Source organism: Thunnus maccoyii, chromosome 2 (genome assembly GCF_910596095.1).
Source record: "Thunnus maccoyii chromosome 2, fThuMac1.1, whole genome shotgun sequence".
Taxonomy (NCBI): domain Eukaryota; kingdom Metazoa; phylum Chordata; class Actinopteri; order Scombriformes; family Scombridae; genus Thunnus; species Thunnus maccoyii.
The window spans coordinates 18,377,869-18,390,367 of NC_056534.1; the positions used below are offsets into that span (position 1 = coordinate 18,377,869).

General features: G+C 38.9%; 2 protein-coding genes across 3 annotated transcripts in view; one reads left to right on the forward strand and one right to left on the reverse strand.

Annotated features, from left to right (window-relative positions):
- On the reverse strand, window positions 1–9,411 carry mettl14 (methyltransferase 14, N6-adenosine-methyltransferase subun). The gene is made up of 11 exons (XM_042388793.1): window positions 9,178–9,411; window positions 7,767–7,855; window positions 7,330–7,417; window positions 6,373–6,450; window positions 3,940–4,027; window positions 3,761–3,851; window positions 3,404–3,545; window positions 2,320–2,412; window positions 1,117–1,233; window positions 675–885; window positions 1–531 (listed from the first exon to the last, which is right to left on the reverse strand). The coding sequence occupies exons 1-11, from the start codon at window positions 9,241–9,243 to the stop codon at window positions 224–226; spliced, it is 1,371 nt and encodes a 456-aa protein (XP_042244727.1). The 5' UTR covers window positions 9,244–9,411; the 3' UTR covers window positions 1–223.
- Window positions 8,760–12,499, forward strand: part of prss12 (serine protease 12) — a 27,410-nt gene continuing 23,670 nt past the window's right edge. The window contains exon 1 of one of the 2 annotated variants that reach the window (XM_042388784.1): window positions 8,760–9,011. In XM_042388784.1, the coding sequence (XP_042244718.1) occupies window positions 8,999–9,011 (13 nt within the window). In that variant the 5' untranslated portion in view covers window positions 8,760–8,998. Of the gene's footprint in view, window positions 9,012–9,531; window positions 11,009–12,499 lie in introns of those variants that run through there. The other variant, XM_042388779.1, reaches the window with a different exon arrangement.

The following is a 12,499-nucleotide window of genomic DNA, read 5'->3' on the forward strand; positions in this document are numbered from 1 at the left end:
TAGTGAAAAGAATGTTTATTCAGACAATAATCATTCAATGTCAAGTACAGTATATCCATGAAAAATATAAACAAACCAAAAAGTTTCAAAAAGATTGATCATACTCGCTGACTTCTCAACTGTCACATACAAACCATACCAACTGCATTACACACAAGCATGAGTTTGTAGTTATATAGATAGGAAGATCTGGCATCAGTCTGGTTGGCATGAGCTCTTTGCTCTAGCGCGGTGGAAAGCCCCTGTGTGGTCCTCCCCTGCCCCTGAACCCTCCCCTGTCCCCACGGAAATTTGGTCTGTTTCTTTCACGGCCTCTGTCTCCTCCTCTCCCTGCATTCGGCCCACCACGTCCCCCTCTGGGTGCTCCACCACCACGATCTGACTTCAGCTTAGCAGGGGGAGATTTGGGCCGCAGCCTCTCTATTTCCTCAGTGCAGCCAGATAGGTGGGAGTTGGGCAAACCGAAATGTGAGGCATAAGTCTCTGGATTAAAGTTACTGTTTGTCAGAGTAGGACCCACTGTCAGCCAGCCTAGAAAGAGAAGACAAAAAAAAAAAAAAAAACAGCATGAATGTTCAGAATTAAGTAGAGGTACTAAAAAGCAAAAACATACAACAAGCAGTTATCAACTTAATTCAATCTATTTTTCAAAGGAAAGAGCGTGTCCGTCTCACCTGGTCTGATGGTTGAGTCTCGTCCAAAAAGGTGCAACCTCCTGCGGCCCAAACAGAAGTGTTCAATGATGTGGAAGATCTCTACAGGCTTCTCAACATTTCCCATCTCAGGCTCCTCAGTGATGATTAAATCGATGTCCACGTTGGCATGGATGAAGTCACCATCAGTACTTCTACGCACTGTTCCTTTGATTCCCATCAGGCAGTGTTCCTGGAGGGAATGTGTCTTACGTCACTTTACATCACATTATACAATTCACATAGGTTTACCTTTAAATTTTGCATATTTAAATGAGCCTTGTATACTTTAAATAGTGTATCTAACATTACATCTACATATTTTCAAGGAAAACTAATCTCAAAGTAATTAATTAATGTAATATTTACATGAACATGAACAGATATTTCACATTTCTGCTGGTTTTGTTTGTGTGTTTGGTACCTTGGTCCTCTGGAATACTGCTTTTGGGTCCAGTGCCTTGGTCTTGCCTGGATTATTCTTGTTGGTCTTGATCCAACAGATATCTTCACACCGCCTAAAGCCCCACTTCCTCAAACACTGAAATGGGTGTAATAAAGGTAAGTATAATGATGGACTATGTACCACATTAGCAAAAAATCATTCAATTTAGGGCTGCTAATATTGACAGGTACATTTTCTGATTAATCTAAGAGGATTGATGGATTAATAAAACTTTAACATAACGCTTGCACAGTAGGGCTTCCCCTACCCATTTACTGTATCATATAAAAAAAATCATGAATTATTTAAATTCAATTACAAAATCCAGTGTTTGAATGCAAACAAATTGCTGCACTGCTGAAAAACGAACAGCCTTCCTCTCACTCTGTGATTCAAAGGGCAAATAAGGCCAGTAATTCTCTCATTTTCACTTGCATCATGTTTGAGTAACCTGTGCTAATGTTTTCACACCACTTTTGTTATTTACCATTGTTTGAAGTAGTTGATGCATTTTAAGATGACAAAGATTAGTTGTTGTTTTTTCATTCCACACATTTCATATCACATTCCACATCTTAAAATAATCTTTCATTCCTTGAAGTTTGTCCATACTTTGCTTTTGATAATGGTACTGGCAAAAAGTTCAAAACAATTAGAAAGGCTTTTAAGATCAGAATTCCTCTACTAGCCAGTCTACAGTCACTCTAATTTTCTCTAAAACATAAAGGCTCAAATTAACAAGTTGACATCTGTTGCCTTACAATAATGCAGACAAGTGGAAAAACCTTGTGCACATTTGTAAAATGAAACACATTCAGAATGTACGTAGTATAAACATACGTCATCTGGTAAAGACAACAGAAAAATCTATTTTGTAACATAGAGCCAGACTGTGTCTTAGTGAAGAGCTTAAAGAGGGATATGTCACAAACAGCAATCACGTCATAATGAAAATAATATTGTTTTTCTAACAGCTTGCTGGACGGGAAACAGGGTAAGTCTGCGAAGGGGGCCTAACACTTCAGCCTATTGTTATAACATTATACAAACAGTTGCCTAACTCAATTGTTAGATAAACACTAAACCTGCGGGTTCTTGAATGGCTCAAAGAATGCATTGTTGTAGATAGTAGAAGATAGCATGAATGCCTTGAGTTTCAAAACCTCATGAAAATCACGTTACCATTCTTCCCAAGTCCAGGCCTTCACCAGAGCCACACCAGAGAAACACAAAGGAACGTAGAGCTGAAATCTCCTCGATCTCCAGTTTCATGATCTACAATAGCAGACATGAAAGAAGTACCACTCACTAAACAATGAAACAATTCCTTTCCCTTAGGCCAAGTGATGATAAGATAACCAGACAGCTGTTTTGGCCATCCTAGATGAGTTTTCATATTTGCAGATTGGCAAACCATTGCCACCCCCTACTAGGAGAGGGTCAGCACAATCCTATTTAACTTCCTTCCAATGCTTCCATGATGGTCAGGGTGCCGGGATTGTTATCAAACATGCCTAATGTTTTTGTAGTGGGCCTTCCAGTGTGGCAGCGTGCTCAAAGAAAAATATTCATCATTAGAATTATAACTCAGGCAAATGACAATTGTGCTGTGTGATGTATCCTTAGATAAAATGATGTCTAGTGGGCACCTGACCTTTATTCAGGGTTTCTGCAGGGTTCACAAAATTATTATATCACTCTTTTTTCCCCCCCAATACTACCCAGCCTGTATATAACAATAACACCAGTCAATGAATTTAACATGACCTCGATCTGGTTAATTGGCAGAAAATGGAAGGATGGATGAACCAATGAAAGATGATTAATTAATTAAGGTTAATTTAAGTTTTTGCTTAAATTAAATGTTTCCCATTATGAGTCAATGAGCTTCCTAGCTACCTTAGCTAGCAGTATTGACAAGTGTTTGTTATAAGTCTGATGGTGTTGACTGAAACTCCACAAAATCAGGATTAAAAAGCTTCTTGCATGCACAGTCAATTGTCGAAACAATCCTACTTTTAAATTATAGGTGTATACCACCTCCTGTGAGCCCGCAATCAGATGTTAGAACATTTTATCTTCAACAATACTGCCTACAGCAGGCAAAGGACAATATTTAAGACTTTTATAAATGAAGTTTAAGACTTTTGAATAATCTTTCAGCCCTCTTTGGGAGTAACTGAATGAATTGCTTTTGTAAGACTTTTCAAGACCTCTATACCTATACAAAGTACTAAATGCAAACAAGCCAAACAGGCATACATACATCATCCCAGGTCCAGAAACGTTCAGTGTGGCTGATGCCTGATTCTCTGTAGTATTCCTCTAAGGGAGGTTCAAGCAGAATAACATCAAACTTGCACTTCAAATCCTGCAGGTCAAAGTGCTCTGGATCAGCCTGAAGATACCTAACACACACACACACACACACACACACACACACACACACACACACACACACACACACACACACACACACACACACACACACTTTAGACAGAGCCAACTCTTCTCAAAACAGTTGCTGCCAGGTTTTCTTAATTCAAGTCATTTTCTCTGAGTGTAATCATATTAACAATCAGGTAAATATCTAGTTTAACAGTCACATCTTCATTTAACATACATGGGAGGGGTATTGGTGCTGGAGATGAGTTCGTCCTTCAGTCTGATCAGCTCTCGAAGTTTAGGGTATTCTTCAAATCGGTCAGCCAAGCCTGAACCACAGAAAACACTCAGGTCAGAACCACACACAAGCACACGGATGCACGTAAACATCCACACACACACGAGCAACAAACTCACCAACATCTCTAATGAAGTTTTGTGGCCTGTGTCCTGTGTCCACAAAGTGCTGACAGTAGTCGTTGTGAGGGTTCAAACTCTGGGTACCCTGAAAATTAAATGAATAAGATAAATCTGAAAAATCTGCATAAAGAGACAACATACATATGAATACTTGGATGTCTACTACATTTTTTTCGCATTTTATGTATGGAATTTAAAAAGCTTAAAGGGAAATTGCCAATTTCAATAAAGTTTTTGTAGTATCTTATTAATATTTATTTATTTTTTTTAGACTCATGTGAGGATGAAATCTCTCTAAATAAAGAAGTCACATCAACAATGGGAATCCTTCTGCTTGAATAAATATTTGATTGATTTGTTTGTTGTATTAACACTTATGTAACTGTTGATTTATTTACTCTGTAACACAACAAAAGCAGATCACAAGAACTGTAATTACATGTGTTTGTATGCTTTGTGACTAAAGCTTTTAGTCAGATAAAGGCACTTTATATGCATGAATAGTTTCAGCATTGTGAAAGCAAACACTCTGGTTTCTATTCGTCATTAAACTGGTTCTAACCTTTAATTAAAAGTTGTGAAACACAATGCAATCTGAAATTTCAAGTTGATGCCAGGTGACTCATGCGACGATGTTATTGACATTCCATTCACTTTGCTGAAGCGTTTCAAGAAAAAGATTCACTCTGCCAAATAAATCTTGTCTTTCATACATGAGATCACAAGTTCAAAGGAAGGCTTTTTTTTATCTCACTTTTCCATTGTGTGAGAAGAAAGGCCACTGAAATTTAATATGTCAGATGCTGTATTATTTATTTATACTTCATTGCTGTGCTGTCAGTTTGAATTCTGATCTCTCAGTCTCTCTAGCCTACTAACTTACTTATAGAAAGTGGAATGTGAAAAATGGAAATACTATGTCACACAATGTAAATTGAACAGCAGTAAATACCAAATATCTTACTTATTAAGGTTCAGTTTTTGTTACCATAGATCTGATCTGACCCAATGTAAATAACAATTCTAATGTTACAAAATTGTATAAATAGAAATATAACATTGTACAGGGGGTTCTATTTCATGAACCACTTTTACATAGCCTGTTCAAGGCGGGAATGTTGGGGCTTTTATTTCGGCTCACTGTTCTGTATAAAAGGTACAGACATGGAGTGTGGGGGGGAGTTGCTCTGCCAATAAACCAGCTATGGATATGGATGACTAATAGTCACAGAACCGGATCGACGTCTATGTAAAAGGGACAGTTGGCATGGTGGGGCAGGGAGCTGATGCTGTTGCCTCTGAATCTGGAATGCCGCTATGCTATGTAAAAGCACACACGGGCTGCGGCATTATGCTCGCTTTGTTTGGTTCAGTGTAAAAAAAGCAAAGGTGGCTTGATGATGTATCGTCTTTACGGCTATAATGCTGGATCTCTGTATAAATCAGCCTATGTATTCTTCTACAAATAATTATAGTTAATTTCATCTCTTTTTTATACTATATGATTCTTGTAAAGAGTCACGCATCCAGAGGTTTGTCTACAGGTGGGATTTGGTGGGTCAGTCTCACTCAAAAGTCCCAGGTCAATTTTTATTCCCACTCTGCCCCTGGTACACCATATAGTGTGACCACAGAAAACATTCAGAGAATTTTACAAATCTGGGCAAATGAGTTTTGGCAGACTACTTAGTATCACTCAAGCCTGACAAAGTGCAGTGAGTTGGAATTTAACACAAGAATTGTTCCATTAAAAGTAGTCACTGCTGTTGATATTGATGAAGCCCGTCTCTGTTCTATCTCTGTACATCCTTTATAAATATTGTTAATTTATCATGGTATATTTTCCATTTATATTGATCCTTACTGACATGTTGTCATTTGTGTTAGCTAAGGTGGTGGAAAGTAACTTATTACATTACTCAAGTACTGTACTTAAGCACAATTTTGATGTACTTGTACTTCATTTAAGTAATAATCACTTGTGTTAGCCATATTGGCTCAAATGGCTTCAACAGTGAGGTCATTTGCGCCTTGTGGCCACTCGAGGGCGACCAACATGTCAGACCTGTAATTTCCCTATGAAGTGGCCATGTCTCATTTTCTTGTTTATTATCATTATAATAATGTTGAAAGTGAGATTTACACAAGCTCATTTAAAAAAAAAAAAATACCATCACGCGATAAATCACAAAGTCACATCTGCATACCTATGTTGAGGGAAAAAAAATCTCAGCAAATTATTCCTGAGCTAAAAACATTCAATTTACCTTCAGTTTTTGTTAATATCTACACCTAATGTAGCTATGTTCTGCAGTGAGGGAAACCAGTTTATTTACCTCAATTAAGCAGTGGAAACTAACAAAATAAAAAAAGAAGATATAAAAGTAAATAAAATAAACAGTTTGGGTAAAAGACAGCAAGTATCCCAACCTTAAGGAAAGTACTTGAATCCTTGTACACCTCTTCATATGGGTTGCTTTCTTCTGGCTGCTGCACCTCCACCTCATCCTAACACACAAATGCACACGTACACAAACAAACACGCACTATGAGATTAACCTTTTCTATGAACAGAACCTTTATCTGCATGAAGGAATGTGATTGATATTGGTGAACTCACAATCATGATAAAGTTGCTACTCAGAGTAACAAAATAAATAAAGGAAGAAGTTGGGAAAACAAATAGGGGGAAATAAATAAAAAGTATATCAGCCTCCTTTCTGTTTACATCATATTTGCCCAAAAGATATACATAAGTGAACTTCATATTTCACACAATGCTCAAATATTGAATTTGATTCATTCATCCTTCACCCTAAAGGCCATTAAGATCTAGGCTAATTGAACTAATAGCACCCTGTTAAAAGCTTCTGTTGGCTGAGAAAGCAGAAACACAATGGTTTTGGGTGGTAGCCAAATTTATGTTCACAACCTGCAGCCACCACCTGACAATGACGACTGAAGAGCCTAACCAATGAAATGTTGACTGAATATGTATCTGTCTATCTGATAAAAAAAAATGTGTAACATCCAACAGATTCATTTAGAAATTTGGACAATCTTCACCACTAATAATTAAGACTAATGCTTAGCTCTACTGTCAAGTCTACTTTCAAAAGAGAATGCTCAGGCAGGGGCCATCTTAGCTTTAGTAACAGACCACACCTTTGCTTTCTGGAACAACTTGCCTGAGAAAATGCAGTTTGTTGTCAGTTTTTTTTTTTTAAATTCCACCACGCATACTCACTCAAAGGCTTGCAGTAAGCCTTATGACGAACATGCCATTTGACAATTAGGTTTATTACCGTCATTATCATAACATAATTGTGAGGCGAATTCCTCTTTAATCCATGTAGATTCATAATGCCGACATATGATTGCGCTCACCTTTTGTTCCTCCACATCTTCCTCTGTGTCCTCTCCCTCTGTCTGTGCCTTCTTTTTAGAGGGTGGGGCTAAACTATCTAATGAAGCCCTGCAAAACACAAACATCCTGAATACATTTCTAGATTTCCCGTCTTATTAAAGCACAAAATAAATCAATGTTTTGGCACTGCTAATGAAGAGACAAAACTGGTGAACAAGATGGACAAGTGTTTTAAAGAATACTTTAAGAGGAAAGGAGGGGAGCTATTGAATGCAAAAAAGTGTTAGAATTTAATATGTTCACAAATACTGTCACTTAATGGCATGAAGAACACAAGAAAAGCTTGGACTGGCAGCTACTTTCAACTGTTCAACAGCTCACCTCTTTTCTTTGTGTTATTACTGGCCCACTTGGGAACTCCTTTTATACATCTTTTTTGGGGTTAAAAATATCTTACCTGCATGTTTCTCTTGTCTCTTCTATCTCTTTTAATTCATCTTTACTGTTCAGGACAGCACCAATACTGTCTGCGCTTTCAGCTCCTAACTGAATAGACAAGAATATGTAGATAAGTGTCACATACTTTCACGTTATGATATTTTCTCCAATTATACAATGCGCAGCCTGTCCTGTGTACTTTTGTAATTTATTTTAATCCATACAGTATATATGTATTGTATTAAGATAAACTTTTTCTCAGTATGTTCTATTTCTGGGTTGTACATGCTCTAAAAAAATGAGTCATGGTATATTTTCTATTTATATGGACCTTAACTTACATGTTGTCATACTGTGTTGTCATTTGTGTTAACCATAGTGGTGGAAAGTACTGAATTTATGTACAATTTTGACGTACTTTACTTAAGTATTTCTATTTTATGCTACTTTATACTTCAACTACACTACATTTATTTGAAAGCTTTAGTTACTTTTCAGATGAAGATCTGACACAATTGATAATATAACAAGCTTTTAAAATACAACACATTATTAAAGATGAAACCAGTGGTTTTCAACCTTTTTGGCTTTTGACGTCTTACAAAAAGCAGTGTGTAGTCGGGGTCACATTTCAGATGTCTATGAGTTGTTAACAGCTCCACCAAATAGTGATTTTTCCCTCTAAACTTCTCACATGCTTTCATTTCAATAAATGTTCAAATGATCCAATATTTCAGCAAAAACAAAAGATTAGAGAAAAAGTCCAAAAACAGATTTGTGTATAAGAACTTTGTTTTTTCCTCTTTCCTCTCCCATTTATCATCATTGGGTTTGTCTGGTGACACTTTGGAGGGGCCCGACCCATTGGTTGGGACCACTGGACTAAACTAACTGCATGTTAAGTAGTTGAAACTAGCTCCATCTCCAGCAGCTACAACAGTAACATGCTGCTTACACACTGATGCTTCAGTATAAATAATCTAATGATGTCATATATAATAATATTTCGGTCAGAGGGACCAAACCACTACTACTGCAATACTTTATGTACATTTTTGCTGCTAATACTTTTACATGTAGGACTTGAACTTATAATAGAGTTTTTTCACATTGCTGCATTAGAACTTATACTTAAATGAAGGATCTGAGCACTTCTTCCACCACTGGTCAGCTCACTTTATTGGCTCTAACTGCTTCATCAGTGAGGTTATTTGCACCTTAAGGCCACTCGAGGGCGACCGATGTAGCTAAATGTTTGAAGGAGGTCTGTCAGCTAAGTTATCACCAACAACACAACTCTCTCCTTGTTCTCTACACAGTCGAATGTGCGTTTTCTATAAAACATAAACTGGCTATCTAGCAGCTCCACGGATTGTCCACCGCTACAGATATTGTTTAACGCTAGCTGACTGGTTAGATTAGCTACTTGCCTGTTGAGCTAAAAGCTGCCGTCTAAGTTTTTGTCGTTCGCGGATCTCCTGCAGCCGACTGTTCATTTCGTCCCTCGTAATGCACCCTAATTAACTGTTAAACACCACAGATCGTTTGTGCATCAAGCCCTGTTTATATAAATGCGAGTTGCTGTTGATATTGCTATAAAAGAAGCCAACAATCAGCTAATGTGCAGTAACCGCTAAAACTACAATGGGTGCACTCGATAATGACACCGAGGCGCTCGGGTTAGACGTGAGTGTGGGCGAAGGTGGAGTTAGTCGCTAATATGACTTGCTAAAAACACCTGGCCGCGACTCCTCCGTGGATATATATCTGTCTTATTCACGTACTCAAGGGTGCTTTTCCCCTCCATTATAGTCCTGGCAGCTAGGTTGGAGCGGGTCAGCCGGCAAAAGGAGCGGGTAGTCGACTACTCACGCCGCTTACCCGGGCTAGTTTCGGCGTACGCCGGTTTCTATTATAAGTGAGCACACTTGAAAGAGCGCCGTGTGATGGTGTCATCAAATCGGGCGCTGTTTTTCAACGTTTCCACGTTCCTCCTCCAATCAGAGAATAGGCGACTATATTGTAGACAAGAGGCGCTATTTAATTATATTCCATTAATCTCTCTCTCTCTCTCTCTCCCCCCCCCCTCTCTCTCTCAAAGAGAAACACAAACTCTCAAACACAATGGAAATTATTTCTCCTAAATTGTCTGATCTGTCTGTCACCACGCACTCATACAGGGAGACAGAAGGGAGAGAGAGCAAGTTCATCAATATTTAATTATCCATCGCTGTCTTGCAGGATGCAGGTGATGACTGGACTCCCAAAAAAGATCCTGTTGAATCTCCTCATGATAGTAGATAGTAATCGAGTTTTGCTTTTTGCAAATATCAATATTATGAAGCCTTTTGTGGATTATACGTGAAGGAAGAACGTGCATATAGCAAAAGATAAATAGAAATAGCCTTATATACTTAGAAAAGAAAGAAGAAAATCCGGGCCTAACAATGTGCAGTCTCAATATATTTAGTTTTGTGAAAGTATTGGGCTATGAGGCGTAAAACGTGAATATGGAATTAGGAATAGGCTATTTAATTAAAGGCCTATTGTAGGCTAGTATAGGAAGGTTACCCCTTAACTCTACGTAAATCTGAAATTTGTAGGTAGAAAAAAAGCAGTAGCCTATACGTGTGAATATAGAATAAATGGACGAAAAGTTGAAAAAAATTAGGGGGAGTGGGGTGGGGGTAATAACAGCTATAACAGGCTATATATTACTGAATTTTCTTTTGGGGGCTGCCTGCCCATTTGCCCACGCAAATAGGAGTTTAATTGATCCGCGTCGTTTTTCGCTTCTCGGCGCTCACTCCCGTCCCACGGCAGGGCGATGAGGCTGACTGAAAAGCGTCTCCTCCGCTGTTGATACAAGCCAATGTCAGTTGTAATTTCCACTGTCAACAGCTGCCTACAACCAGAGACCTAACAACATGAATTTGGCATTTCTTGCTTTAACAAGCGCGCTTTTGGTTGCGAACAGCGGCTACTGTTATTCCAGCAGCGTCCCTTCATTCATCCTGCCGTTTAATGACTGCGTCCAGAGCCGTGGGAAAGACGCCTTCTATCGGGGTGCGATAGACGTCACCGAGTCCGGCGCCCGGTGCATGAACTGGACCGAAGTAGCCGGCTTCAAGGAGCGCTACCCGGATAAAGGAATAGGAGAGCACAATCACTGTCGCAACCCGGACGGCAGGATCCGACCCTGGTGCTTTTTTAGAAACCACAGAGGCAGAGTGGACTGGGGGTACTGCGACTGTAAACAAGGTAAACACGCAGGCCTATAGACACACTGTTTTATAGGGGTCGATCATTTGAAATATGTAGAAATATAACGCGAACGTTATGGACCAGACGCATAATCCTCCAAAGATTAAAACGGATTTATAATTTTAAAGTCATGGCAGGCTGCCCCAGATAAATCTCTTAGTAAATCCCTTAGCATATTACATACTAAATTCATTTTGTCCCAGTTGTGACTATGCAAGTGGCCAGTCTAAACACGTTTGAGATAATGGGTGCACATGCGTTTGCTTATACTATATGGTGTATTTGGCAAAACACAATCCAGAGGATCACCAGTATAAGAGAGTAAATTGAGAAGGCTGCATAAAATCTCTCTCCTCACACTGAAATGGTTTGACAGGAGGAACATCACATTATCCATACCTATCAAGTGAAATACTGAGTGTTGCTAAAATGAAAACTGAAAACAAAGTGGGCACTACATCTCTGGACTGATGAAAGGTAGAGGAAAGTAAGGGAGAGAGTGGTGAAAGGAACAAGAGTGTGGGATTTCCATTTTGTACAAAACAGGCAGCCAGTGGTATTTTTAGTCTTGGTGTGTAGGCACCGCATGGATAAATTAGCTTACAGTAATTGATATACTGAACATCAATAGTGCTATTAAAGATATTTGGGCATTCACACATCTTTGGGGGAGGTCTGGGGTGTGCCCAAATTCTGGGTGTTCTGCTGTGTTTGTGACCTTTTGCAAAAGCAAGACAGCCACACACTGGACGTCCTCTCTAATTAAAATTCAGATATGCTGATGGAAGTAAGAGATGGACACCCACCTGTGCATACTGTTGTGGATTTTCGGAGCTGATGCACTGGCAGTTGTCAGTTTGAAGAAGAGAAGACCAAACCAAACTTCGTATGATGATTCTGGGAAAACTTTAATGAAGAACCTTGCAAGGGAGAGCGACTCAAGGGACACCTCCTGTTCGTACGGTGTCCCCAAACTCGTCTGACCCACACAGTCCAAAACCAGCCTTTAAGCCAATCATAGAAACTAGTTCGTCAGTTCCGAATCATAAACCTATGACCTAAATCTGTATCTTTGGTTTGTCTTGTTGCGTCTGATGATGACCTGCATTCTGGCCTTGGTTCGCCTGTGAGGCTCCTGGTTTATTAAACAACATGTGTTATCTTCTGTTTGAGAGAACAGAGGAGTACAGCTTGACATTCTGTTGTCCTGGTCAGTTATGGAATATCCATAACACATACAAACTACATTCTCTCTTGCCTTGATAGCTCTTACCAAGGATATCAAATAAAAAGTGCAATACACTCAGGTTATTCCACCAATAAACACACGGTGCACACGTAACCATGAAAACCTATATACAGTTACCTGGGTTTAGGGTTATATGTGCAAATCTCAGTTCAAAATTCTGATGATCCTGATCCAGATCCTTGATGTGGCTCAAACTATTTAAATTTGTTATATAATCAATTGCAGTATGGTGGTGAGCT